At 42.1% G+C, this 26921-nt stretch overlaps 1 protein-coding gene across 6 annotated transcripts in view; it reads right to left on the bottom strand.

Moving 5' to 3' along the window:
• Positions 1–26921, bottom strand: part of kif6 (kinesin family member 6) — a 645381-nt gene that overhangs the window by 441631 nt on the left and 176829 nt on the right. For all 6 annotated transcript variants that reach the window (XM_069887755.1, XM_069887753.1, XM_069887754.1 and 3 more), the window contains one exon: positions 25753–25839. In XM_069887755.1, coding sequence (XP_069743856.1) covers positions 25753–25839 — 87 coding nt within the window. The remainder of the gene's footprint in view (positions 1–25752; positions 25840–26921) is intronic.

Genomic DNA, 26921 nt, shown 5'->3' with positions numbered 1-26921 from the left:
TTAAGTCACAAGAACAGATGCAATTGAAAGAATTAATTTTGCAATATACAAATTTGTTTCCTGATGTGCCAAAAAGAACATCAATTATTTACCATGATGCGGATGTGGGAGAGGCAAGTCCCATTTAACAAGCCACTAAAAGTAGAGCCAGGTATAATTGTAACATTCACAAGATTATTAGACAAGTTCATGGATAGGAAAGGTTTATAGGGATATGGGCTAAATTCAGGCAAATGGGACTAGCTCGGGTAGACGACTTGGCTGCCATAGATGCGTTGGATGAAAGACTTGTTTTTGTGCTGCAGGGCTCTATGATTGTAATTGGGCATTTCCCTCCTCTTTTCATAGTGGCTGAAATTTGTTGAATTCTCATCCTTGCTAACAAAACACAGCCTTGAACTATGGAAAAAAGGAAATAGACCATCACTTCTCCTGTTAGATCAAATCATTCACATACTTTTCCCTTTATACTTTGCAAAGTGCCATGCCCTCAAGTCACCCAAAGACAGGAAAAAAAAGTCATGGCCACTGGCGTCACTCGGTAGGAGCGGGGGCTGCAGTCCACACCGGGTGACACCATCAGAAGGGGTTACACCAAAATGACAGTCTTATAAATTTTTTGTGCTGTTTCAGAAGAAATGTATTATTTTTTTAGTTAGTTATAACAATAAAAGCCCAGTTTACATGTATCAATCTACCTACAAGGCTAAAACTTGATGCTAATTTACTCTTTGAACCTTCTAATGCGCTCCGATCAGAGCTATCGTTATTACCCAACTACAATAATGTTTGGAACCACGTGGTTTCGTCTGCACTGTTGTTGCGCTGTTGTTTTTACTGATGCTGCTTTTGTCAGATTTTCTGGTGCTTTAGATACAATATTGTGGTAAATCGTATTTGTGAACCAATATCAATAACTTTTTTGAGAATGAAGCAATAATTAAAGGAAAAGAAGGAGAAAAAAAATAAAAAAAAGGGCTTCAGCTCAGTAACTAATAATTTTACAGAAAGATTTTACAAAACAATTTTGTGGTTAGTATTCATATAATCCAAGAAGTATTTCACGGAAGTAATTTACATCTATATTTATCAAATATTATTCTATTTTTACAACTATAAATTATATATATATACATTTAGGCTGTGCATATGATATTGTAATTTAATGGTATAATTTTAATTTTGTTAGATGTTTATTTCACTACTTTTGCCATTATATTCAGTGATGTATGGGAATTATAAATTACAAGTAACATTATTACAAAAAACATTACGAAGGATTCCGTACAATCTGGTACTGGAGAAGGTCCATGAGTGGGGGTTGGGGGGGGGGGGGGTCGACACCATGAGTTACCACACTGGGTAACACCAACCCTTGTGACGTCACTGGTCTTGGCCATAGGAATAACGTGATCTGTAGATACCAGTACCCAGTGCAAAAATGGAATGTGCGACAATACAGAGTTGCAACAAATTGCAATAAAATATTTTAAGGAGATTAAAAGTGAGACACAGTTGAAAGAAAGTTGGTTTTGGCCTTGGGCTGAGATTTTGCTGGATAACGCTGCAAGCATTGCAGATTCATCGTCATGAGCACAGAACCCTGAAGTAATTCAACAAACAAGAAAAACTCCAGATGCTGGAAAACTGGAGCAACGCTCAAAATGCTGCAAAAATTCCGCAGGCCATACTACCTCTATCGAAAGCAAACAGCAGTCACCATTTCAAGCCTGACACCATCTTCAGGAGCCTTAATGCCTCAAACACTGACTGTCTATTGCCTTCCATGGATGCTGCCTGACCTGCTGAGTAACTCCGCCGTTTTGTGTAAAGTAAGCACCTCATTTGGAGGTGCTGAATTAGAGCTTATATATTGGGCTAAGGACAATTTTGTGTACTTGCACCATTTGGAGTATGAAAGCCCTGTAAATCTATCATCCCAAGAATGTGCAAGAAGGTGATCGTCAACCTCGTTCAATTTCTTTGCAAGCCACTGTGTGAATGAACACATTAAGACACTCTTGGTCCCAATGTACCAATATTGAATTTTATATTTTATTATTATTGGGCACTACCAGTTGCCCCAATAATTGCAATGACAAAGAGTGAGGGGAAAGCTAGGCTTTATTGCACAGAAGACTTGAGCTGGCCCGGATCCAAACTAGGGAAGTGCAGGGAAGGGAAAGGTGACCCGACGTTTATGGCCTGGGTCCTAGGGGAGGAGTCCAGGGGAGAGTGTCATCAGGGGGCAGGCCAGCCGGAGCCAATAAGCATGCTCAATCCATACCATTAATTATGTTTTAAAATAACTCCCATGCTATGAAGCGCAGAAAGAAAAGTACCCAGCAGTTCATTAAGTTTTTAAGATCAGCATTTCGCTTCAACTGAAAAGGGACTCAGGGACTCCCTCTACAGGTTCATCATCCACAAGAACAAATGAGTTTGAAATTGACTGTAAAGGTGTCCAGATTTTAACCAAAACTGTATCAATTATTGTATTCAAGTTCCTTGTGCATTTATAAAAATCCAATAAATTTAAAAAAAAACACTACCTCTGTGAACAGAACTTTAAACATTAAACATTAAATATTAAAACATTACAGCACAGTACAGGCCCCTTGGCCCTTCATGTTATGCCAAACCATATAAAAGTGTTAACCCTCCTTACCCCATAACCCTCTACTTTCCTTCCATCCATGTGCCTATCTAAAAGTCTTTTAAAGGCCCCTAATGTTTCAGCCTCTACCACCACTCCTGGCAAGGCTTTCCAGGCCTCAACAACTTTCTGTGTAAAAACCTACCCCTAATGTCTCACTTATACTTCCCTCCCTTAATCTTATACATGTGGTTGTTATTCCCATCCTAGGAAACAGGTATTGGCTGTCCAACCTATCTATGCCTCTCTTCATTTGTGGACCTTGATCAAGTCCACTCTTTTCCTTCTATGCTCCAAAGAGAAAAGATCGAGCTTTGCGAACCTTGCCTCATAAGACATACCCCGCAATCTAGGCAACATCGTGGTAAATCTTCTCTGCACACCTTCCATAGCCTCCACATCCTTCCTATAATGAGGCCTCACCAGAGATTAAAAAAGATGCAAAATGACTCATTTACTCTTATGCACAATCCCCCTATTAATGAAACCAAGAATCCATATAACCATATAACCACTTACAGCACAGAACAGGCCAGTTCGGCCCTACTAGTCCATGCCGTAGCAAATCCCCACCCTCCTAGTCCCACTGACCAGCACCCGGTCCATACCCCTCTAGTCCCCTCCTATCCATGTAACGATCCAGTCTTTCCTTAAATGTAACCAATGATACCGCCTCGACCACGTCTGCTGGAAGCTCATTCCACATCCCCACCACCCTCTGCGTAAAGAAATTTCCCCTCATGTTCCCCTTATAATTTTCCCCCTTCAATCTTAAACCATGTCCTCTAGTTTGAATCTCCCCCTTTCTTAATTGAAAAAGCCTATCCACATTTACTCTGTCTGTCCCTTTTGAAATCTTAAACACCTCTATCAAGTCCCCTCTCAATCTTCTACGCTCCAGAGAAAAAAGCCCCAGTCTGCACAACCTTTCCCTGTAACTCAGACCCTGAAATCCTGTCAACATTCTCGTGAACCTTCTCTGCACTCTCTCTATTTTCATTATATCTTTCCTATAATTTGGTGACCAAAACTGTACACAGTACTCCAAATTTGGCCTCACCAATGCCTTGTACAATTTCATCATGACCTCCCTACTCTTGAATTCAATGCTCTGATTTATGAAGGCCAACATTCCAAATGCCTTCTTCACCACACCATCCACCTGAGTATCAGCCTTGAGGGTACTATTTACCACAACTCCTAAATCCCTTTGTTGCTCTGCACTCCTCAATTGTCTACCATTCAATGTATATGACCTATTTAAATTTGCCTTTCCAAAATGTAGCACCTCACATTTATCTGTATTAAATTCCATCAGCCATTTCTCAGCCCACACCTCCAGCCTTCCTAAATCACCTTTTAATCTACGGTAATCTACCTCACTGTCCACAACACCACCAATCTTTGTGTCATCCGCAAACTTGCTTAACCAATTCTCCACCCCTACATCCAGATCGTTAATATATATAACAAATAATAGTGGACCCAGGACCAAACCCTGAGGAACTCCACTAGTCACCGGCCTCCAATTGGACAAACAATTTTCTACCACTACTCTCTGACACCTCCCATCCAACCACTGCTGAATCCATTTCACTACCTCCTTATTTATACCTAATGCCTCCACCTTTTTTCCTAACCTCCTGTGGGGAACTTTGTCAAAAGCTTTACTAAAGTCCAAATAGACAACATCCACAGCTTTCCCTTCATCAACCTTTTTTGTAACCCCCTCGAAGAACTCAATCAGGTTTGTCAAGCATGATCTACCCCTGACAAAACCATGCTGATTACTCCCTATCAATCCCTGTACCTCCAAAAATTTGTTAATAGCATCCCTCAGAACACTTTCCATCAACTTCGCATAAGCTTTATTAACTATCCCATCAACCTGATCAACTACCTTGAGGGATGTATGGACATGAACCCCTGAACCCCAAGGTCCCTCTGTTCGTCTACGCTCTTAATTAACCAACTGTTAACCCTGTGCTCAGATTTTCGATTTGTCCTGCCAAAATACATCACCTCACACTTGTCTGGATTGAACTCCATTTGCCATTTTTCTACGCAACACTGCATCCTGTCTATGTCCTCTTGCAACCTCTGACAACATTCAGCTCCATCTACAATTCCTCCAATCTTCATGTCATCTGCAAACTTACTCACCCAACCTTCTGTATCATCATCCAGATCATTTATAAAAGTCAAGAAGAGCGAGGGACCGAGAACTGATCCCTGCAGCTTTCACCTAGTCAGTGCCCTCCATTCAGAGGACCTCCCTTCCACCTCTACTCTCTGTCTTCTTCCTGCAAGCCAATTTTTTTATCCAGACAGCCAAGGTCCACTGATCCCATGCCTCTTGACCTTCTGGATGAGTCTCTCATGGGGGACCTTATCTAACGCCTTACTGAAATCCATATGGACCACATCTACCATCCTACCCTCATCAATTTCTTTCATCACTTCCTCAAAGAACTCAATTAGGCTCATGAGGCACGACCTTCCCTTTACAATGCTGACTATTCTTGAGTAAATTATACCTCTCTAAACGCTGGCAGATCTTATCCTGAAGAATCCTCTCCAATAGTTTACACACCACTGACGTGAGATTCACCGGTCTGAAATTTCCAAGATTCTCCTTATTACCTTTTTTAAACAAAGGGACTAAATTTGCCATTTTCCATTCCTCTGGCACATCCCCTGTAGTCAAAGAGGATTCAAAGGCAAAAGCTAATGGTCCTGTAATTTTCAAATGGTGTGAAATTCATACTTTCTGCCAAGTTCAGTTTGAAGATTCAGATTCAGTTTTCAGATTTCAAATTTATTGTCAGAGTACATACATGACATCCCTGAGATTCCTTTCCTTCTGCAGGCACAGCCGAAATGCCACTAACTGGTAGTGCAAAAAATAAACTGCACAGCATAAAACATGGAAACAAACAAAGTCTAAATAGATAACAAAAGAAGAGGGGTAGCAGCTCTTCTTGAATCCGATGGTGCGAGTCTTCTGGCACCTATACCTCTTTCCTGATGACAGCAGTGACAACAGACTTTGATGATTGATGCTATTCTCCGACGCAGTTTTGCCCGTAATGTCCTGGGCGGTGTCCATGACCTTCTGGAGAACTTTATGCACAGGAGTATTGGCATTTCCATACCAGACCATGATGGAGCTGGCCAGCACACTTTCCATCACACCTCTATGGAAATTTGCCAGGGTTTCTGATGTCATACCAAACTTCCACAAACTCCTGAGGAAGTAGAGGTGCTGGTGTGCTTTCCTCACAATGCCAGTGGTGTGCTGGACAGAAAGATCCTCCAAGATAGGGCCTCCCAAGAATTTAAATTTGCTCACCCTCTCCACTTCTGATCCACCAATGATCACTGGCCTGCATACCTCTGGCTTTCCTTTCCTGACGTCAATAATCAGCTCCTTAGTTTTGGTGACATTGAATGCAAGGTTGTTGTTGGTGCAAAATTCAGCCAAGTCTTCAATCTCCATCCTGTATGCTGATTCATCCCATTCCTTCATACAACCCAACACCGTGGTATCGTTAGCAAATTTGTAGATGGTGTTATTGTTGAACTAAGCTTCACAGTGGTAGGTGTAAAGTGAGTAGAGCAGGGGACTAAGAACACTGCCCTGTGGTGCTCTGGTACTGGTGGAGATTGTGGAGTAGAATTTTTTCCAATCTTCACTAATTGTGGTTTGGAGGTGAGGAAATCTACGATCCAATTGCATAGTGGAGTATTAACTTCCAGGTCTTGCAGTTTGGTGATCAGTTTTGAGGGGATGATGGTCTTAAATGCTGAACTATAGTTGAGAAAAAGCATCCTGATGTATACGTCTTTGCTGTCCAGGTGTTCCAAGGCTTTGTGTACAGCCAGTGAGATGACATCCACTATAGACCTCTTACTACGATAGGCAAACTGAAATGTATCCATGTCATTGATCAAACAGGAGCTAATATGCTTCATTACCAGCCTTTCATAACACTTCATCACTGTTGATGTAAGTACTATTGGTCGATAGTCATTAAGGCAGGTTTCTACACTCTTCTTCGGCACCAGTTTGATTGATGTCTGTTGAAACAGGTGGATACCACACCCTGCTGGAGTGAGATATTGAAGATATCCATGAATACATTGATAAGTTGGTCAGCACAGATTGTTAATACTCGGCCAGGTACTCCATCTGGGCTGGATGCTTTCCTTGGATTCACTCTCTTGAAGGCAGCACACACATCATCCTCAGAAACAGACAAGATGGGATCATCAGGGAATGTGGGGGTGCAGAGCAGTGGTTCTTTACTGTTACTAACCTCAAATTGGGCGTAGAAGGTGCTGAGTTCTTCTGGGAGAGATGCTTTGCCATTTGCTATTTTAGGTGTCCCTCAATGTTTCCATTTTCATCCAGAATCTCCACTTCACCTTCAGTAAAGAAGATGAGAGTAGCAGCAAGGCTAGTCCATCCAAACCTTCAATCCAGCTCCAGCAATCATAGAAAATCATGGACGACCTTCTTGGGTGCCACTTCCCTGTCCTATCCCAATTTCTTTTGATTCCTTTCATATTCTGACATCTGATTGCCTCTCTTCTGAATTAACTCAATGACTGAACGTACACACTCTTCTAGAATAGATTCACCATCTCTGTAAGTGATGACAATTTACTCTTCTCGGTCCTAATCAACATTCTGAAGCTATTGTCCCAGCTATGCACTTCAACCTGTCTCTAGCCTGCCAAGCCCTGTATGAAATTTCTGATTGAATGTGACCAAATTTTTTCTAAAACTTTAGTGAACACAGGCCGATTCAAATTAATCTCCCCTCCCTACACGATTCCCTGAGTTCAGATAGTAACTCTTCACTGTTCCACTTTTATGGAAGTATACCTTCAGCAAGGAGACCAAGTGAACACAATATTCCAGTTTTGGTCTTCCCACAGCCTTATATAAATGGAGTTATACTTGCCTAGTCTTGCATTCAAATCCCTTCATAATAAAGACTGATGCAGCTACATGTTGGTTTCAATGACTGAATATAAGCTTATCCAGATCCTTTTAAACATCAAAATCACCCAACTTTTCATTGAGATAAATGCACCCTGTCTTCTTGTGCACCAAGGTGGAGTACCTCACATTCTTCCATGTTAAATTGCAATACCTGTGTTCTCGATCATTCACTCATGTCCCCTGAAACCTCTTTATATGCTTTTCCTACTCACCTTCCATGTAGTTCTGTAAGATCAGCAGACTTGAAAATATGAACATAAAAACCCTTCAGCCAAAATGTTGATAAATGCTGTGAGTACCTGGTATTAACTCCAAATCAGAAATACCTCTCTGCCTAATTATTTAAGTATTACAGCAGAGAAGAAGGCTCTATGTTACACCTGCCAATCTGAGAAGAACCTGTATATTCCCACTCTTGGTATATTATCCAATAAAAAAATCTAAATCAATATATTACTCCCAATTGCTTGATGACAAATCTCCTGTGTGAAATCTGTGGTGAACTGGGATTCACTAGAAGTGTCATGTACTGACGACTTATCCCGCCTACCGGCTCCTCCCACGATGGCTCGTATATAACACTGGCTTCCCGCCTAAACCCTGAACCCCTCTAAAGCCTGTTCATGAACCCAACCTGTGTTATAAGCTAATAAAAGTGTAAGTTCTCCCTCCAGTTGAGTATAAGCTTTTATCTAAATTACAAGATCTTAACAAAAGTCTGCTGAAAATTGAAATCCACAATATTTACTCGATTTGTCTTGTATATTCTCAATTTCAATAGGTAATCAGTGGATAGAAATTCCATCTGATTGAGGTAACATTGAGTTAAAATAGTGCAGCGCGATAGGAAGGGATCGGCCCCGGCTTGTGCAAGATTCCTCAGCCGTGCCATCCCATTGGCTTTCATACAACAGTGGCATTACGCATTCTCTGTCAACAAATGCTTTTTCTTTGTTAGCCTTGTCATATTTACATGGAGTCGCAGAGTTGTATACCACAGAAACAGGCCCTTCAGCCCAACTTGTCCATACTGACTAGTCTAACCAAATGAAACCCATTTGCTTGCATCTGGTCCACATCCCTCTAAACCTTTCTTATCCATGTACGTGCCTGAATCTCTTCTAAATGTTCCAATTCTACTTGCCTCCACCACTTCTTCTGATAGCTTGGTCCACATACCTACCACTATCTATGTGAAAAATATGCCCCTCAGGTCTTTTCCTTTTGCCTTTATGGCTTAGTTTTTATAAACTGCTATAAGGTCCCCTTTACCTTCTTATGCTATAGGAAATCAAGTCCCAGCTGAACCAAGCTCTCTTTACAGTTCAAGTCCATCAGTCTTTGTAACATCCTTGTGAATTGTTTCTTCACCCTTTCCAGCTCAATCTTTCCAACAGCTGGGGGACCAGAAATGCACACAACATGCAAGCTTGGTCTTACCAACATCTTTCAGCTGCCCATGTGACTTACCTGATGTCAGCAAGCATTAAAAATGCTTTCTTCACCATCCTATCTGTTTAACTTGTGAACCAGGTATTGTGTTTCGAGCCCAGAGGACCCTAAAACCCACCAAGACAAATGGTTACTTACACAAAAGTTGCTTTTAATTATCTTTAAACATGAAAACAGGATCAAACTTTAACCTATGACTATTAACTTAACCTAACTTACCCCCTTCTGGTTGTAAGCGCACGTGTATGTAATGTGTGTGTAAATTCAGAAACGTTATTTAATTCACAGTCCAATCTCACTTCTCATTCCTCCAAGTTCACTGGTTGCAGGCAATTCTTATACTGTGCACAGAATTTAACATTTGTGAAGTTCACCAGGCTTTGGAGTTTGAAAGGCAAATGGGTACCCTTCAGGAAGGTTCTTGTCAGTTTTCAGAGAGAGATTTGTTGTTCCTGGACACAAACTGATCCTTTTAATCAGTCACATCAGTGTCTTGCCAAAGAAACTTGTCCCATCATGGTTTTCCAGATGATAACCTCTTTCTTTCAGGTCATCACAGAGTTAGTTCCTTTTTGTTTCTCTTATTTCAAGTGATACATTAGGCAGCCAGTCCTCTCCTCTTGTATGAACCACAAGTGCTTTGACCAGGCTGAACTAAGCACTCACAATCTGTCTTCCAAATGGGTTTTTTTCACAAGCTTGGCAGCTTGTCCTGTTCCAGTCCCAGCTGTTGCTGAACTGTAAACACTGCAGAACTGAATTCTCTCACTCTCTCTCTCTCTCTCAGAGAAAAGCTTGTTTTACCCCCTCACTTGCAAAACCACATGACCCTCTTAGAACAGCAACCTCCACTCAGACAGACTGCTGCTCTGAACCTAATCCTCAGTACTTTCATTTGTTGCTTTTCAAAACAACAATCCATTAGTGAAGTCTATTGGGCACTCCCCAAAGCTTTTCCAAAAGTATTTGGCTTGAGCAGAGCTCCAGTATTTTAAATGAGATCTGTTTTAAAGTGTTTGTAAGTGACCTATACTAAAAAAAACACCCCAATGTATCTCCCAAAAACATATCAATGTACAACATAAAACACAACATATTCTGTCACAATTGGAACTGGGATTCGAAAGGGTGCTGAGGGCAAGAAGGGCTCCTGAAGTGCCTTGGGCTCTGAAGCCTTCCTGATCATATTGGAGGTTTGTATCGGGGCTTGAGTTGCCGATGGTTTGAACTGGAGTTTGTAAGACTGCAAGGACGTTGGATGTGAATCTATGGGCACTCAGCATCTCCAAGGAAGTTTCATTTGCTTCTCTTTCTCTTATAGTTAGGGACACTAGGCAATTCTCATGGCAACTCTTTGCTTGCCTTACACAGACAAAAGTTGAAGTATATCATGTATATAACATTTTTAATATAAAAGGATCTTTGAACTTCTAACATACAAGTTCCAAAAGGCATAATCCCAGGAATTGCAAAGACAAAAGAACTATGTTAAATTCGCAGCAGTATGGAACAAAATGAGCTGGAGGCGCTAGACAAATAATTGATGGGTAGGGGCCATAGGAGGGGTCAGGCACACGGAAGGATGGTGAGGAAGAGTGGGGGTGAAGGAACGGAAATCGACCTTAACGGTATCCTCATTAGGGGTGGTGGACGAAGAGGGACACACGAACGAAGATTAGAAGGGGGATATCAGGCAAAAGAACCAGTGGCCCAGAAGACATCAACAATAAGAGAGGCAGTGAAAGTGACAACAAGGAAAGTATTTTAGGGAGAGACTGACTGCAAGATGACGGATATCTGATAGGACCAGGTAAAATTGATTCCAACTAATTAACAACGAAACATGCCTTAAGAGCAGGCCTGGGACTGGTCAAAATGGAGAGGAAATGGAGCATTCAAAATGAGAGCGGTATTAGTTGTTCGCAAGTAGTGGACGAAGGATGCAGCATTCCAAACCGCCCACCCACCTACCCCATCAAAGCTCCCCCGCTCCCCCTGAAGCAGACTGTGGATCCTGACCATTTGCATACACTCTCTCAGAAGCGGACTGCAAGCAAGTCATCCTCGGCCCCAGTGGACGAGTGAATAAGTCAAGGAGTTGAATGAACATTTGAAGTTCCTACTTGTGGAAGTAAACAGTGTGCTAAAGTGAGAAATAGGTGTGAAGTCTGTAGATTCTCCTGCTCTTGCTGCTTGTGTGGGAGATAGGATAGAAAGCTCAGAATCTGATGAAGGTTTTTTTATGTCTGTTATTTTATGACTTCTGCAGGTCTCAATAGTTTTGCTCACACTTCTCACCCGTTCCCGCTCATGCTCAGCAAATCACCTGCCTCAACACTGAGAGTAAACTAGCAGCAGGCCCTGATGAAATTTATTGACTGGGAAATACCATCTCTCCCCACCAAGGTTCACCACATGATGCACATTAAGGACCAACTGTGGTGGCAACTTAACCTGAGGTACCAAAAGCCCCCCCCCCCCACAAGAATTTTGTTCTGCTGAAGCCCTTCAGAACATGAGGTTGGTCTGCAATAACTCCTCTGTTTATGATGAAGGACCACCATTGACACATGTGGTGCCTGTCCACTTCCTTACTTTGTTCCAGTTCATTATTGCACAAATTGACAAAACAGTGTTTTCCAGTCCTCAGTGCAAAACACGCAGACACACAACCAGGTATAACACACCTACAGACAAACAATACCTACTCAAAACAAATATACTGTACATACATATAATAAATAGATAAACAAATAAATGTTGTTTCGTAAGTATTCAGTTTCTTTAGTTATTCACCATTCTCGCTGACTATGGGAAGAAGCTATGCCTCAGCCAAGTGGTGCTGGCTCTGATCCTCCTGTATCTCTTTCCTGACGGGAGCAGCTGAAAGATGCTGTGGGCAGAGTGGTAGGGGTCATCAACAATTTTGGGCATCCTCTTCAGACAATGGTAGATCACGTCAATGGTGGGAGGAGGGACACTCCAGTGATCCTCTCTGCCACTCTTATGGTCCTGCAGATTGACCTCCGATCTACTTCTCTACAGCAAACGTACCACACTGTGACGCAGCTGACCAGGACATTCCGATAGAGTTCCTGTAGAAAGTTGATATAATGGTGGCCAGTAGCTTGTCCACTTCAATCTTCTCAGGAAGTGTGTGACAGATTACGTTATATTTTATACTGAATATACATACGTTTTAAAGGAGATAAATTGTGGCAGGTTTTTTTTAGTGTAGGTCACAAACAAGCACTTCAAAAGAGATCTCATCTAAAATTCCAGAGCTCTGCTCACGCCAGACAGTCCAGGCTCTGAGTGCCTTTGCAAAAGCATTGAAGAATGCCTATAAGGACTTCAGACATAGGTGTTAATTGGACAGGCTGTGGAGTAATGGATTATTGTTTTGCAAAAAAGCTGCAGATGAATGGACTTGAAGATTGGATCTGGTGCCGCAGTCTATCTGAATGAAAGAAGGTCATGTGGTTTTGCAAGTAGAGAGAGGAAAACAGGTTTTTCTCTGAGAGAGAGAGAGAGAGAGAGAGAGAGAGAGAGAGAGAGAGAATTCAGTTCTACATTTCTACAGTTCGGCAGCAGCAGCTGGGACTGGAACAGGACAAGCTGGCAAACTTGTGGAAAAAAACATTTTGAAGATGGGTTGTGAGTTCTTCAGCCTGGTCAAAGCCCTTGTGGTCCATACAAGAGGAGATGGTTGCCTGCATAATGTTTCACTTGAAATAAGGGAAACAGAAAAGGAACTCTGTGGTGACCTGAAAGAAAGAGGTTATCATCTGGAGAACCCTGATGGGGCAAGTTTCTTCAGTAAGACACTGAAATGGCTGATCAGAAGGAATCAGTTTGTGTTCAATGAGCAACAAATCTCTCTCTGAAAACCAACAAGAACCTTCCTGAGCAGTAACCATTTATCTTTCAAGCACCAAAGCCTGGTGAAATTCACAAATGTTAAATTCTGAGCACAGTATAAGAATTGGTTGATATCGGTGAACTTAGCGGAGTGAGAAGTGAGATTGGACTGTGAATTAAAGAACTTTTCTGAACTTATACACACATTACATACATGGGCACTTAGAATTAGAAGGGGGTTAAGTTAATAGTAATAAGTTAAAGTTTGATCCTGTTTTCACGATTAAAGATAATTAAAAGCAACTTTTGTTTAAGTTAGCATTTGAATTTCTATTGCTGCTGGGTTTTGGGGTCCTCGGGGCACATAACAAGTGTGGTCACTGTTGCGCCTCCCTAACAAATGAGGGGATGTTGTGTGCACATGATAGGTCACTTGTTAAGTGGACTCCAAGGAACTTGGTGCTCTCTACGCTCTCCACTATTGAATTATTGATGTTTAGTGGAGGGTGGACTTGCTGATCCTCCTGAAGCCCGCGATCATCTCCTTTTCCTTGCCCAAATTCAGACTCAGGTTGTTATTCTCGTACCATTTCACGAGATTTTCCACCTCTTCTCTGTAGGGCGGCTCATCATGGTTGCAGACTACATAGAAGTGATCTGGGCAGGGAAAGGGTTAAGAGAGTGACTTAAATGTTTACCTTCTGCCATCACACTCTACCTAATCCCAGCTCCACTTTTCGAAATTTAACACCAGCACATTATTGGTCAAAAGGTGTTGACAATCTGCTAATTCAGCTTGATGGTGAAAAAGCATAGAATGTTTGCACGATTCTCTTTAGAAAAATAACGTGAAAAAGCCTTTTTGTGTCTACATTCCAGTTCTAACTCTACATTGGCAGTTTGTGGTCCAGCAGTTTGAAAAGGGGTGCTTTTTTTTGCCTCATTATACGACAGCAGCCTTAGCCATGTTGTAAGACATGACTAAAATGAGAGGTGAACCCTTTGTGGCTGTCAGGATACTATCTTGGGTGGGACTCATTAGCAATCTAGTTATGGAAAAGCTGAAGCTGAAGGTTTTCTAGGTGTCTGCCAAGTTGCAAGCACCTTTAGCGAGAGAGGATAATTAAAGAGTGCCTGCGTTGCCAGTGCACGGTGTGAAACACTGTTCAAGGAGTTTGCTTTCAAGCCCAGTTATGAAAACACATAAATGAATAGCTGCTGGAGGTGGCCATGAAAGATTTTCGTAATTATTGGACAAGCTGGCTGAAGTCCGTAACAAAGGCATTCCTTACGAATAGCAGGCAAAGAATGTTGGGGTCAGCTATTATGCACCTTTCAGTGTGATGTACTGAACCACCCTGAAAGGTGCTGAATGATTACGTTTAAGCTGTATTCATGCGACAAGATCTATCGATATTTTTTTCCTAAAGCATTCCCAGTAATATTTTTTAAATTTTATGTTTTTCTTTTGATTTGACTTCAAACATTTTTCAGTCCAGCCATCTCTCTCCAACGTAACCTTTGTGCTTTCTTACTGCTGTTTCCACTGTGAAATTGATCTGCACCTGTCACCCTCTTTCTGCTCACGAGGAATCAAAATGTGACGACATCACAAATTTGTCGCCCTTGTAAATTCACTCCCAACTTGGAGTTGATAACAACAAAGGAAGCATTTATTGGCGGTGAACCTTCTCAAATTGCAGGTGTCTCGTTTTATCCTCAGCAGGGGTTTCGTAGAACTACCAGCTCTGCTGGGTCACCAAATACCAGCTAAAATTCAACCATGCCCACCCAGGTTTGCCTGGAGTCAGATATCGGTCAGGCCATATCAGGGGGGCATTTCCTTCCCTAAAGTTATTGGTGAACAAGCTGAGATCTTATAACAGACTGACAGCTTTGTGGTCCCATCTTCACAAAGACCAAAGAACAGATAGATAATAACAGCACCACACAGGAATAGGCCCTTCTGCGGCAACACAACGTCAAGTTAAATTTCTCTTCTCTGCCTGCACATGATACATATTCCTCCATTCCCTCAAAGTTTGTGTTCATGGGTCCATCTTAAATGTGACTATTGCATTTGCTGTAAAATACCATCATATATTTCTACATTACATATTAAAAATTAACTTTTTTAAAGTACCATGATCGGCATTACGAGTAAAGTAGCAGGACTGACATCTTACCAGAAAGTATGTAAAATACACAGGTTTGAAGCATTTAAGAATCATTTGTACAACAGCTAAGGGCAGCAGAGGAGGCCAGACCAGCATTTTCCCAGGTTTGAAGCCTATCTGCATTCAATTGGGTGATTGCAAAAGGAGTTGCAGTCTAAGTAGTCCCCAGAATATGTAGCAAAATACTTCACCACAACTTCTGATTCTAATTACAATTGAGTGGTGAGCAGATGTGGATGTTGAAAGAAAGGCTGGTTTAATGGTGATGCATTTAAATAGCTTGCTGGCCATAAGGCAGCCAACATTAGTGAAGGACTTGGGAGCATGGGGAGTGCAGGGAACAAGCTGAAGTGAGTGTGTTTTAAAAAGAACGTGGTGGGCAACTGAAGGGTTAAACTGAGTGTGATTTGTGGGAGTGAGTGCTTGAGATAATTAGCAAGGACAAATAAAAGGAGGGGAGCTAAAGAGCAGCCAGTGGAGAGTGGCCTGTGTGTGGGTGTCCCAGTATAGGAGTGGGATTAAGAGGCTTTTGCTCATGAGACTGAGCCCGAGGATGAGCTTGATTCTAAGAAAGTAAGGTCTTTGATGTTAAGGTAGGAAGGGTTAATGGAGAGAATTAGGGCAGTGGAATGCTCCAAGTTTAGGATGTGGGAAATCTGGGACAGCACAATTGTCCATGATGACTACACCTGCATCCAGTTGCAGCTCCTGGGACACCATATTAAGAAGCTGGAGGTGTAGCTGGATGAACTAGGATCATTTGCGAGGTAGAGATAGTAATAGAAAGGAAGCTAGTTACCCCTAAAAGGCATACATAGCCATGTCCAGTAATACTGGTGAGAAGTGTGAGCAAAACTACTGAGACCTGCAGAAGTTTAGTGGGTGACTGTTAGGGGAGGGAGGTGGGAGAGGCAGATAGTGCAGAGCACCCCTGTGGGTGGTTCCCTTCATCAACAAGTATATTGTTTCAGATATTCTGACAGAGGCTGGCCCCCCAGCTCAGAAGGGGGGATGAGGAGAGCTATGGTAATTAGTGACTCATTAGTTAGGAGAGCAGATAGGAGGTTTGGTGGACGTGATTGAGGCTCCGGGTGGTATGTTTCCTCCCAGGTGCCAGGGTCAGGGATGTCTCTGATTGAGTTCATAACATTCTGGAGAGGGAGGGTGAGCAGCCAGATGTCATGGTCCACGTAGAGAACAATGACATGTAGTGATGAGGTCGTGAAGAGGGAATATAGGGAGTTGGGAAAGAAGTTAAAAAGCATGACCTCAAGGGTAGTAATCTCAGTATTGCTGCCTGTTCCACAGGCCAGAGAGGGTAGGAACAGGAAGTTGTGGCAGATGAATGCGTGGCTGAAGAGTTGGTGCAGTGGGCAGGGGTTAAGACTTCTGGATCATTGGGAGTTCTCTGGGGAAAGCCTGACCTGTACAAAAAGGATGGGCTGGACCTGAAATGGAGAGGGACCCATATCCTGGCGGGCAGGTTTGCTAGAGCTGTTGGGAAGGGTTTAAACTCGTTTGGCGGAGGGAATGGGGGAGGGAATCAGAATGTGAATGCAGAGATTAGGCTAGAAGGACTAAAGGTTGATGCTATGTGCTCTGTGTTGGTGAGGAAGGACAGTCAGGGGACAAAACATAAAGGTGGCCAGTTAAAGGGTTTGAAAAGTGCCTATTTTAATGCTAGGAGAAAGTATTAGGAATAAAGGGGATGAACAGAGCATGGATCTGTACATGGAACTACGATGTGGCCATAATAAAACTTGGCTGGAGGAAGGCCAGGATTGGCTGATGCAGGTACTGGGGTTGAGGTGTTTTAAAAGGAATAGGAAGGGCGGTAGAAAAGGAGGGGGGGGCGAGAGTAGTATTACTGGTCAGGGATAATATCAAGGCTATGGATACTACAGAGGGTGTGTTCACCATGTCATTGTGGGTGGAAGTCAGAAATAGGAAGGGAGTTATCAATGTGCTGGGAGTCGTCTATAGGCCCCCAAATAGCCCTAGCAACAACAAGGAGCCGATGAGCAGGCAGATTTTGGAATCATGCGGGAAATACAGGGTTGTAGTTATGGGTGATTTCAACTTCCCAAATATTGACTGGCACCACTGACTGCAAGAGGGATAGATGGGGCTGAATTTGTCAGGTGTGTACAAGAAGGATTCCTGACACAGTTATGTGAACTGGCCGATAGAAGGAGAGGCCACACTGGATCTGGTTCTTGGGTATGAACCTGGTCAAGAGGTGGACTTCTCGGTGGGGGAGCATTTTGCTGAGAGTGACCACAACCCCCTGAGCTTTAACATAGCTATGGAAAAGGATATAAACAGTCAAAATGGTAAATGCTTAACTGGGGAAGGGCTAATTATGAAGGGATGTGGCAGGAATTAGTGAGAGTGAATTGGAAACAGATGTTTAAGGGTGAAAGCACAGAAGTAATGTGGAGGAAGTTTAGGGACCATGTATGCAGGGTTCAGGATAGATTTGTTCAATTGGGGCAAGGAATAGATGGTAGGAAAAGCGAACCATGGCTGATGAAACAGGTAGGCCAACTAGCCAATAGGAAGAAGAAATCATACATTAGATATAGAAAGCATGAAACAAAAAAGACTCATGAGAAGTATATGTGGCCAAGAATGAGCTTAAGAAAGGACTTAGAAAAGTTCTACGTGGACAAGAGAAGGCCTTGGCATGTAGGATTAAGGAGAACCCCAAGGTGCTCTGTGCATATGTGAAGAACAAAAGGATGACAAGAATGAAGGTGGGGCAGTTAAAGGATAAAGGAGTCAAGCTGTGCCTGGCGGCGGAGGAGGTGGGGGAGATCTTAAATTAATACCTTACGTCAATATTTGCAAGAGAAAAAAGACTTTGATCATGGTGAGGTCGAAATTGAATGGGCCTGTGTACTGGATAATGTGGAGATTAAGGAAGAGGAAATGTTGGATCTTCTTAGAAACATCAAGATTGATAAGTCATTGGAGCCAGACATGATATACCTCAGGTTGCTGTGGGAAGTAACGGGAGAGATAGCTGGGGCAGTAGCTATGATCTTTGATCCTCTTTAGTCTCTGGAGAAGTGCCGGAGGACTGTAGAATGTCAAATGTAGTTCCCTTGTTTTAAAAAAGGTAATAGGAAGAATCCTGTGAATTATAGACCAGTGAGTCTTCATCAGTTGTTTGCAAATGAACAGAGAGAATTCTTAAGGATATGATCTACCAGCATTTGGAGAAGAACAGTCTATTCAAGGATAGTCAGCAAGACTTTATGAAGGAAAGGTCATGCGCCATGAGTCTAATTGAGTTTTTTTGAGGAGGTAACAAAAGAAATTGATGAGGGTAAGGCAGAAGATGTGGTCTACATGGATTCTAGCAAGGCATTTGACAAGGTTCCCCATGAGAGACTCATCCAGAAAGTCATGAGGCATAGGATCAGTGGCTGTGTGGATAAAAAATTGGCTTGTAGGAAGAAAGCGGAAAGTATTTTGCCTGGAGGTCGGGGACTAGTAGAGTGCTGCAGGGATCTGTTCTTTGACCCCTGCTCTTTGTGATGTTTATAAATTACCTGAATGAAGAGATGGAAGGATGGGTCAGTAAGTTTGCAGATGATGCGAAGTTTGGAGGTGTTGTGGATGGAGCTGAAGGTTGTCAAAGATTACAAGAGGATATCGACAGGATGCAGAGTTGGGCAGAAAAGTGGCAGATGGAGTTCAATCCAAATAAGTGTGAGGTGATGTACTTTGGAAGGACCAACCAGAAGGCTGAGTACAGGGTTAATAGTCAGTTACTTAAGAGTGTGGATGAACAAAATTGAACAAATGGTCTGCATGGGGAATACATCCAAATGTATAACAAAAATGTACTACGCACTCCAGAGTGAAAGTGCAAATCCAAGGTTGCAGAAGTCAAGGGAAAGATGGGAGTCGGACTTGGATGTGGTGATTTCAGAAAAAAGCTGGGCAGATTGGTGTAAGGACAACCTGATCTATATTATAAACACAAGATATGGATTAGTTCAGTATAATTTTTTACACTAATTATATCTCACCCCACAAAAGTTACACAGAGTAAAAGCCGAAATTTCAGAGATGTGTTTCAGATGTGGGACTGAGACAGGAATTTTTCTCCATGCCACGTGGTTGGGTGTGGCAAGAAATCGCGGAAAAATTAACCAGGATAACAGGAGTGGCCTTCACGGGCAACCCGGAGCGGTATCTATTAGGTAATTTCATGGAAATAATCATCAAATTGACCAAATATAAAATCTCATTTATAAAAATAACGCTGGTGGTAGCAAAAAAAATGTATCCCGATTATTTGGAAGTCCGACTCCCCTCTACTCATAGTACGATGGACAGCTGAAATTAACAGCTGTATAGCTATGGAAAGAAAAATCACATAAAACTTAACAAATAAATATGACACTTTTATAAAAGTATGGCAGCCATACCTGGACTACATTAGGGCTCAGATGCAGTAGTAAAAAGGAACAAAAAAGGGTATAAAAGTAAACATAATTTCCACAAATGTACTCTATATAATTAAAATATAGGTAAGCTCTGACAGTGAATGGGTCTGTAGGAGGGTAGGAGGGAGGGAGGGATTGTTTTTTGTGTTGTGAGAAAAAAGTTTAATATATTGTATAATTAAAATGTTATTATGTATATCTTTTTGGGAAAAAAAATGTTCAAAACAAAAGAATGTGGATGAACAGAGGGACCTTGGGGCTTCAAATCCATCCATCCCTCAAGGTCGCTGGACAGGTTGATAGGATACTTCAGAAGGCCTATGGAATTCTGGGCTTCATTAATAAGGGGATTGAATTCAGGAGAAGAGCGGTCATATTAAAACTCAAGAAATCACTGGTGAGACCACACTTGGACCATTGTGTTCAGTTCTGGTCACCTCATTATAGAAAGGATGTGGAAGCTATGGAGAGGGTGCAGAGATTTACCAGGATGTTGCCTGGAATGGGAAACAAGTCTTATAAAGCAAGGTTAGCAGAGCTGGGTCTTTTCTCTTTGGATGAAAGAAAAATAGAAGATTACAGGGTAGGGAGGGTTTAGTGCTTTTATTTTAGGAAGGAATATATGGGTTGGCACAATTTTGAAGTCTGAAGGACCTGTTCTTGCTGTATTATTCTACGTTCTTTAACAAAATGTGAATGCACAGTGTTTGGCTTTCAAAACAAGGAATCTAAATAAAAATGTTACATTTCTATTATAAATTATGTGACAATAGATTGAAATGGGGAGATATGAGTGTACTTTCTTTCCTTTTTCATCAGATTTCTGTTCTCTACCAAAGGACTGTTGTGCCAATTTCCATTCTAATTATTTCTCCCATAATTCTGGACCAAACAGAGTCAACCCTACAAAGTCATACTCAGTAGCATCTGGTGATAACAATGAGAGGCAGGAGGGTCTCAGCTGGTCAGACAAATCTATGGAGAGAAATGGACTGTCAATGTTTCAGGTCAAGCTCCCTTTCTGAGGCTAAGGAGGAAATAGAAGATGGCAAGCATAACCATGAAGGGAATAGGCTAGGGAGAGTATAAAACATAGGACAAATGGGACTCGCCCAAAATCGGAACTTGGTCAGCATGGACGAGTTGGGCCGAAGGTCCTCCTCGTTCTGCATTGCTCTGACTCTAAGAGGATACTGGACAGATGAAGATGGGAGAGTGAGACAGGTCAGGGAATAACGGTAAGGTGAAGCGAATGCTAGAATGGGCTATAAAAATGGGAACAGTGAAGGACAGATGTAGACGATGCAAGGGGATTGGAGTGAGAGTTTCCTGAAAATGGAAAATTCAATGATTATGTTGTTGGGTTTCAGATTAACCAACTGGAAGATGTGTTTGAACTCACCTTGGCAATGGACAAGACCAAAGACAGATAGGTCTGTGTGAGAATGGTGCGAGGAATTAAAATGGCTGGAAACAATTGGTGTGCTAGGAGATAAAAGAGGTGCTCACCAATGTAGAGGAGGCCACACTGAGTACAGTGAAAGCAGTAGACAAGGTTGGAGGAGGTGCATTTGAAACCCTGCTTGACCTGGGAGTACTGTTTATCCCTCTGGATGGAGGTGAGGAGGGAAGTGTAGCAACAAGTCTTCCATGTACAGCAACTGCAGCAGAAAGTGCCTGGATAGTGGAGGAAAGGCTGGGGAGTGAGGAATAAACCAGAGAGTCACAGAGTGAGTGGTCCCTGAGGAAAGCAGAAGGGGGTGGGAAGGGGGAATATGTGGCTGGTAGTGAGATAATGTTGTCGTTGGCAGAAGTGACAGAAAAGGATGCAAAGAAGGACAACATTGCTGCTATCCCCTCCCTCCTTTATCCAGCCATTATCTCCTGACTTTGACACCCCTTTCCCCCACCCCACCTTTTTGTTCGGACATTGGCTGGCATTCTCTCATACCTTGATCAAGCCCAAAACGTCAATTCTGTATTTTTTTACCTTTAGCTAAATAAAGGATACTTTTTGACCTGCTGAACTTTTTCCGCATTTTGTGCTTTTACTTCAACCACAGTGTCTACAAATTTTCGTGATTTATTTCAAAGAAGGATGTGGATGTGGAGTGGGACAATGGAGTTGGATGGCTAAATGGATTTAGGAGTATGGAGAAAAAGCAGGAATAGAATATTGAAGTCGCCAGATAGCCATGATTGAATTGAATAGTGGAGCAGGCTTGAAGGCTGAATGGCATACTTCTGAACTTATTTTCCATAATTCTATGAGAGGCGGAGGTGAAAAATGAGGACTTCTTCCATCAAAGGGGAGGCTGAGTGAGAACAGGAGTGCATGAAATGGGGGAAATGCAGATTTCAGATTTATTGTCAGAGTACGTACATGACATCACATGCAACCCTTAGGCGGCAGAATTATGACCAATTGGTAGTGCAAAAAAAACTGTGTACACGTGTAAACAAATAAAGAACTGTAAACAGAAAACAAAGGTAAACAAACTGTGCACAACAGAATCAGAATCAGGATTTATTGCCATGAAAAGACCTGAAATTCGGTGTTTTGTGCCAGCATCATAAATGCAAACATACATATTATAACCATTTTATGACATTACAATAAAAAATACTAATGACAGTATTAGGGCACAAAAAAGTCAGGCAGCATCTTTGGTTCATTGGTCATTCAGGAATCTGACGGCGGCAGAGAAGAAGCTGTCCTTGTGCCGCTGAGTGCTCGTCCTTGAGCTCCCTGATGGTGGCAGAGTGAAGAGGGCATGGCCTGGGTAGTGGGGGTCTTTGAGGATAGAGGCTGCCTTTTTAAGACACCGCCTCATGTCGATGTTCTTGAGCGAGTGGAGTTTGGTTCCTGTGATATCACAGGCTGAGAATAAAAAAGAATATCAATAAATTGCACACGTACGAATCCTTAAATTAGTCTCTGATTAAGTTTGTTGTTGAGGAGTCTAATGGTGGAGGGGTAGCAACTGTTCCTGAACCAGGTGGTGTGAGTCTTGTGGGACTCTTTCCTGATGGCAGCAGCGAAAACAGAGTGGTGAGGGTCTTTGATGAATGCTGCTGCTCTCTGATGGCAGAGTTCCCTGTAGGCATACTCAATTGTGGGGAGCAATTTGCCTGTGATGTCCTGGGCTGTATCCACTCCCTTTTGCGGAGCTTTACACTCAGGGCGTATTTGTGTCCCCATACCAGACCGTGATGCAGCTGGACAGCACACTTTCCACCACACACCTGTAGAAATTTGCCAGGATTTCTGATGTTGTACCAAACCTCCGCAAACTTCTTAGGAAGTAGAGGGCTGATGTGCTTACTTTACGATGCCATTAGTGTGTTTGACCAGGAAAAATCCTCCGAGATAGTGACTCCCAAGAACTTAAAATTTGCTCACCCTCTCCAATGATCAATGGAGATCTCTGACTTTCCTTTCTTGAAGTCAACAATCAGCTCCTTAGTTTTGGTGACATTGAGTGCAAGGTTGTTGTTGGTGCATAATTCAGCCAAGTTTTCAAGCTCCATCCTGTATGCTGATTCATCCCTTCCTTTATACGACCCACCATTGTGGTATCGTCAGCAAATTTGTCAGTAGTTTTAATTGTCCTACTGAGCCACACAGTTGTAGGTGAGCAGGGGGCTAAAAACACAGCCCTGAGGTGCTCCAGTGCTAATGGAGATTGTGGAGATGTTCTTTCCAATCTTCACTGATTGTGGTCTGGAGTAGAGGAAATTCATGATCCAATTACACAGTGGGGTCTTGGAGTTTGCTGATCAGTTTTGAGGGGATGATGGTGTTAAATGCTGAACTGTAGTCAGTAAGAACCATCCTGACGTATGCACATTTACTGTCCAGGTGTTCCAGGGCTTTGTGTGAAGCCAGTGAGATGGCATCTCACTACGATAGGCAAACGGGAATGCATCCATGTCACTGCTCAGACAGGAGCTGATCTGCTCCATCACCAGCCTTTCAAAACACTCCTTCACTGTTGATGTAAATGCAGCTGGTCGATAGTCATTAAGGCAGGTTTCTACACTCTTCTTGGGCATCAGTTATGATTGGCGTCTCTTTGAGAGATTGGTAAGTTGGTCAGCACAGATTTTCAATACTCGGCCGGGTCCTCCATCCGGGCCGGATGCTTTCCTCGGATTCACTCTCCTGAAGGCAGCACGCACGGTCATCCTCAGACGCGGGCAGGATGGGATCAGCATGGGGCTGCAGATAAACGGCTTGGTCCTGAAGTGGAAGGCTTCATCTTGAAAACAGATGCGACAGATTGCATCTGCATTTTCTTGTGTGTGAAGGTTGTGATAACTGCCTTCTCAACCCACAAAGCAATAATAGCATAATAGAAATGAGGACCTAATGATATAGTTTGGGAAAAATTACCCTGGGTATTCTCATCAATGATTCCAGGCCTCATCTCTCAAAGCTTCAGCTGATCAATATGCTCCAGAACTGTGGCGATGCGGAGATGTGGTTACTGCCAGTTCATTATTGAGAGAATGTAAGAAATAGTAGCAGAAGTCCATCTTGCCCATTGAACCTGCTCCATCATTTGATAAGATCGTGGTTGTTCTGAATGGCTCTGCCTGCCTGCCTTTCCCCCATAATCCTTAGATCCCTCATGCAAACATCTCCCTAGATGGGTCTGAAGAATATTGAGTTATGCAACCTCTACTTCTTCCTTGAACAGGGATGGCCACAGGTTTGGTGCTTCCTCCAAGGTCCGAACAGGCCCACTTCTGACTGGCTTGGAAGTCAGAACAGGCTTATTATTAAGTGCTGAGAGAGCCAAAATGAAGGAATAATTTGCAGGTGCAAAGGAAATTGACTTTCAGTCATTCCAGCATGAAAATGGTATTTCTGCTGATAATCATTGGGAAATCAACACATAGAAGTTCATTGGACATGTTCAACCGGCCACTGGCTGATGTTTGCCATACCAGTAAAGCATTAATTTTGTGGCAAAACTGGGATTAATTTATCAGAAGATGCAAATTGACTATTGTATTTTGATAAATGGTCATCAGTCTGAAATCTTAACTCTATTTCTCTCACCACAGGTTTTGGGCATTTTCAGTTTTTGTCTCAGACAAAGTAGTGATATTACTGCAGAAAGGATGAGAGATATGAAAAGATTAATCTCTTTATAATATCACTGTAAGAAAAATAAGCCAATGAACAGACGAGAAATGCCATGCATGAAAATAAGATGTTCCTCCTCAATAAAGAATGTCTTTTTCACCAACATATACATCATGAGAACTTCTTTAAAGCTGCAAGGCTTTCTTCAGTTTCCAAACCACAAAATGAACAAGAACACGCACAGGAAACTGTGTTTATTTTTGCACACTTTGCTTCTTGTCGTTTCAAATATATTTATTGGGTGACTGAATTGTGGGTTTGTTTTAGAAAGCAAAGATCCCATAAATCTACAGTCTAAAATGTACACTGAAAGACATGTAGATCAAATCCAATGCCTTCATAAAAACAGAGACTTTCATTTATAGTGTCATTCAAGACCTCGGACGTCCCAAAGTGTTTTCCCAGTCAAGAATGTACTTTTGTTAAAAGGTCAGAAGTTACAATGTGTGGATAGCAAGCTCAAACAAGCAGCAATGGTCAAGTTATCTTTGATAGACCGACAGAGATTTAAAGATTGAGGATATAATAAGTGAGGAATAAATATTGCTTGGTCCAGTGAGGAGAATTCTCAGTTGTTCTCCAAAGCAACATCACAAGGTGCCGACGATATAGCTTTTAACAGTCAAGTAACAATTCATGGCGTAATAATTCAATAACACCATAATTCAACAGGATTGCGTTCAGTATAAATCGGCCTCATGGTTTGCCAGTGTAATCGAGTGTCACTGTTTTAAAACAGTCGTTTAAACCTGTGGATCAGTTTATCTGCATGTTCTTTCAAACCGGATGCTTGTGTACAATGCACTGGGCTATAAGCTCCACGTTATGATAGGCATGTTTCTCAAGTGAAATTCATTTTGAACAAGTGGTGAGAAGTTTTTTTTCGTGCATAACATGGAACAAATTTCCCTCGAAACATCTTAAGGCTCAACAACCACACAGATTTCCCTTGACTTTACAGGTGTAATTTTGAATCTTACCAATCTGGGATCGATTTCTTCATTTAGAATAGCTTCATTCTTGATCAATGCAACTCTCTGGGCAAATCTGCATGTTGAAATAGATTCCTGCCCGAAAAAAAAAATTGGTTTATTCTCACATGCACTGCATCTTTATGTGGTGATTTGTCAGCAGGGCACTGAGACATCTCAGACATTCACAGTAAGACACAATACCAAAAATGCAGAGATACAGAGAGAGATTAGTAAGAAGGAGCAGGGACAACATAATTTTATTTTTTTTAATTTAGACGTTCAACACAATAACACGACCCTTTTGGCCCATGAGCCTGTGCCACCCAATTACACCCAAATGATCCACAACCCCTGGTATATCTGGAACAGTGGGAGGAAACCAGAGCCCCAGGGGAAAAACCCATGCAGACACACGGAGAACGTACAAGCTCCTTATGGACAGCGCGGGATTCGAAACCAAATCCAGATCGCTGGCACTGTGACAGCGTCGCGCTCACTGCTACACTAAACGTGCACATGTTCCCTAGATTATTCCATCCTGGCTGTAAACATTTCTTTTATTCGTTCTTGGAAAACAGATAGGCACCTTTGACATTTATGGACCTTGAACAAAGGAGTCAATTCAGAGTTAAACAGATTAGTGAGGTCTTGTACAGGCCAATTGAGGCAACCATGGCACATTTCCTTCCTTGTCAGTGAATCAAATAGATTTACTGACACCACCTTCTATTAAAAATTCATCTTATTTAATCTCTAAATTTCTTCATATGAATTTCATTCTTCAGTTGATCTCATTGCCACTGGAATAACATGTGACCATTTTTTGCCCAATTCACTTACAATTCTGAAGGGGAAGTGGAGGAGGGAAAGGATTACAATCTCCAATATTCTTGATACCACCCTTAAGTATCCCAGTAATCCATCTTTTCAGCGAAGCATACATTATTCTTCATTTTAATGGGAACCAAAGTGCAAAGTTTGTTCTTTAACAAATATTGTTTAAATATTGTTTAAAATCACCAGATCCTCAAAGTTGACCCAACCACTAATAAGAGAAGTTAATCACGGCAATATAAAAGTAGTCTGAGGAGCAAAAAAATACAAATGACTACCTTGATTTGTAATTGAGAACCAGGGCGAATGCCTCCGGATCGTCTGAAAGCTGCGAAAGATGA

Source organism: Narcine bancroftii, chromosome 6 (genome assembly GCF_036971445.1).
Source record: "Narcine bancroftii isolate sNarBan1 chromosome 6, sNarBan1.hap1, whole genome shotgun sequence".
Classification (NCBI taxonomy): Eukaryota; Metazoa; Chordata; class Chondrichthyes; order Torpediniformes; family Narcinidae; genus Narcine; species Narcine bancroftii.
The sequence above is the reverse complement of the archived record's forward strand: the minus strand, read 5'-3'. Positions and strand labels throughout refer to the sequence as shown.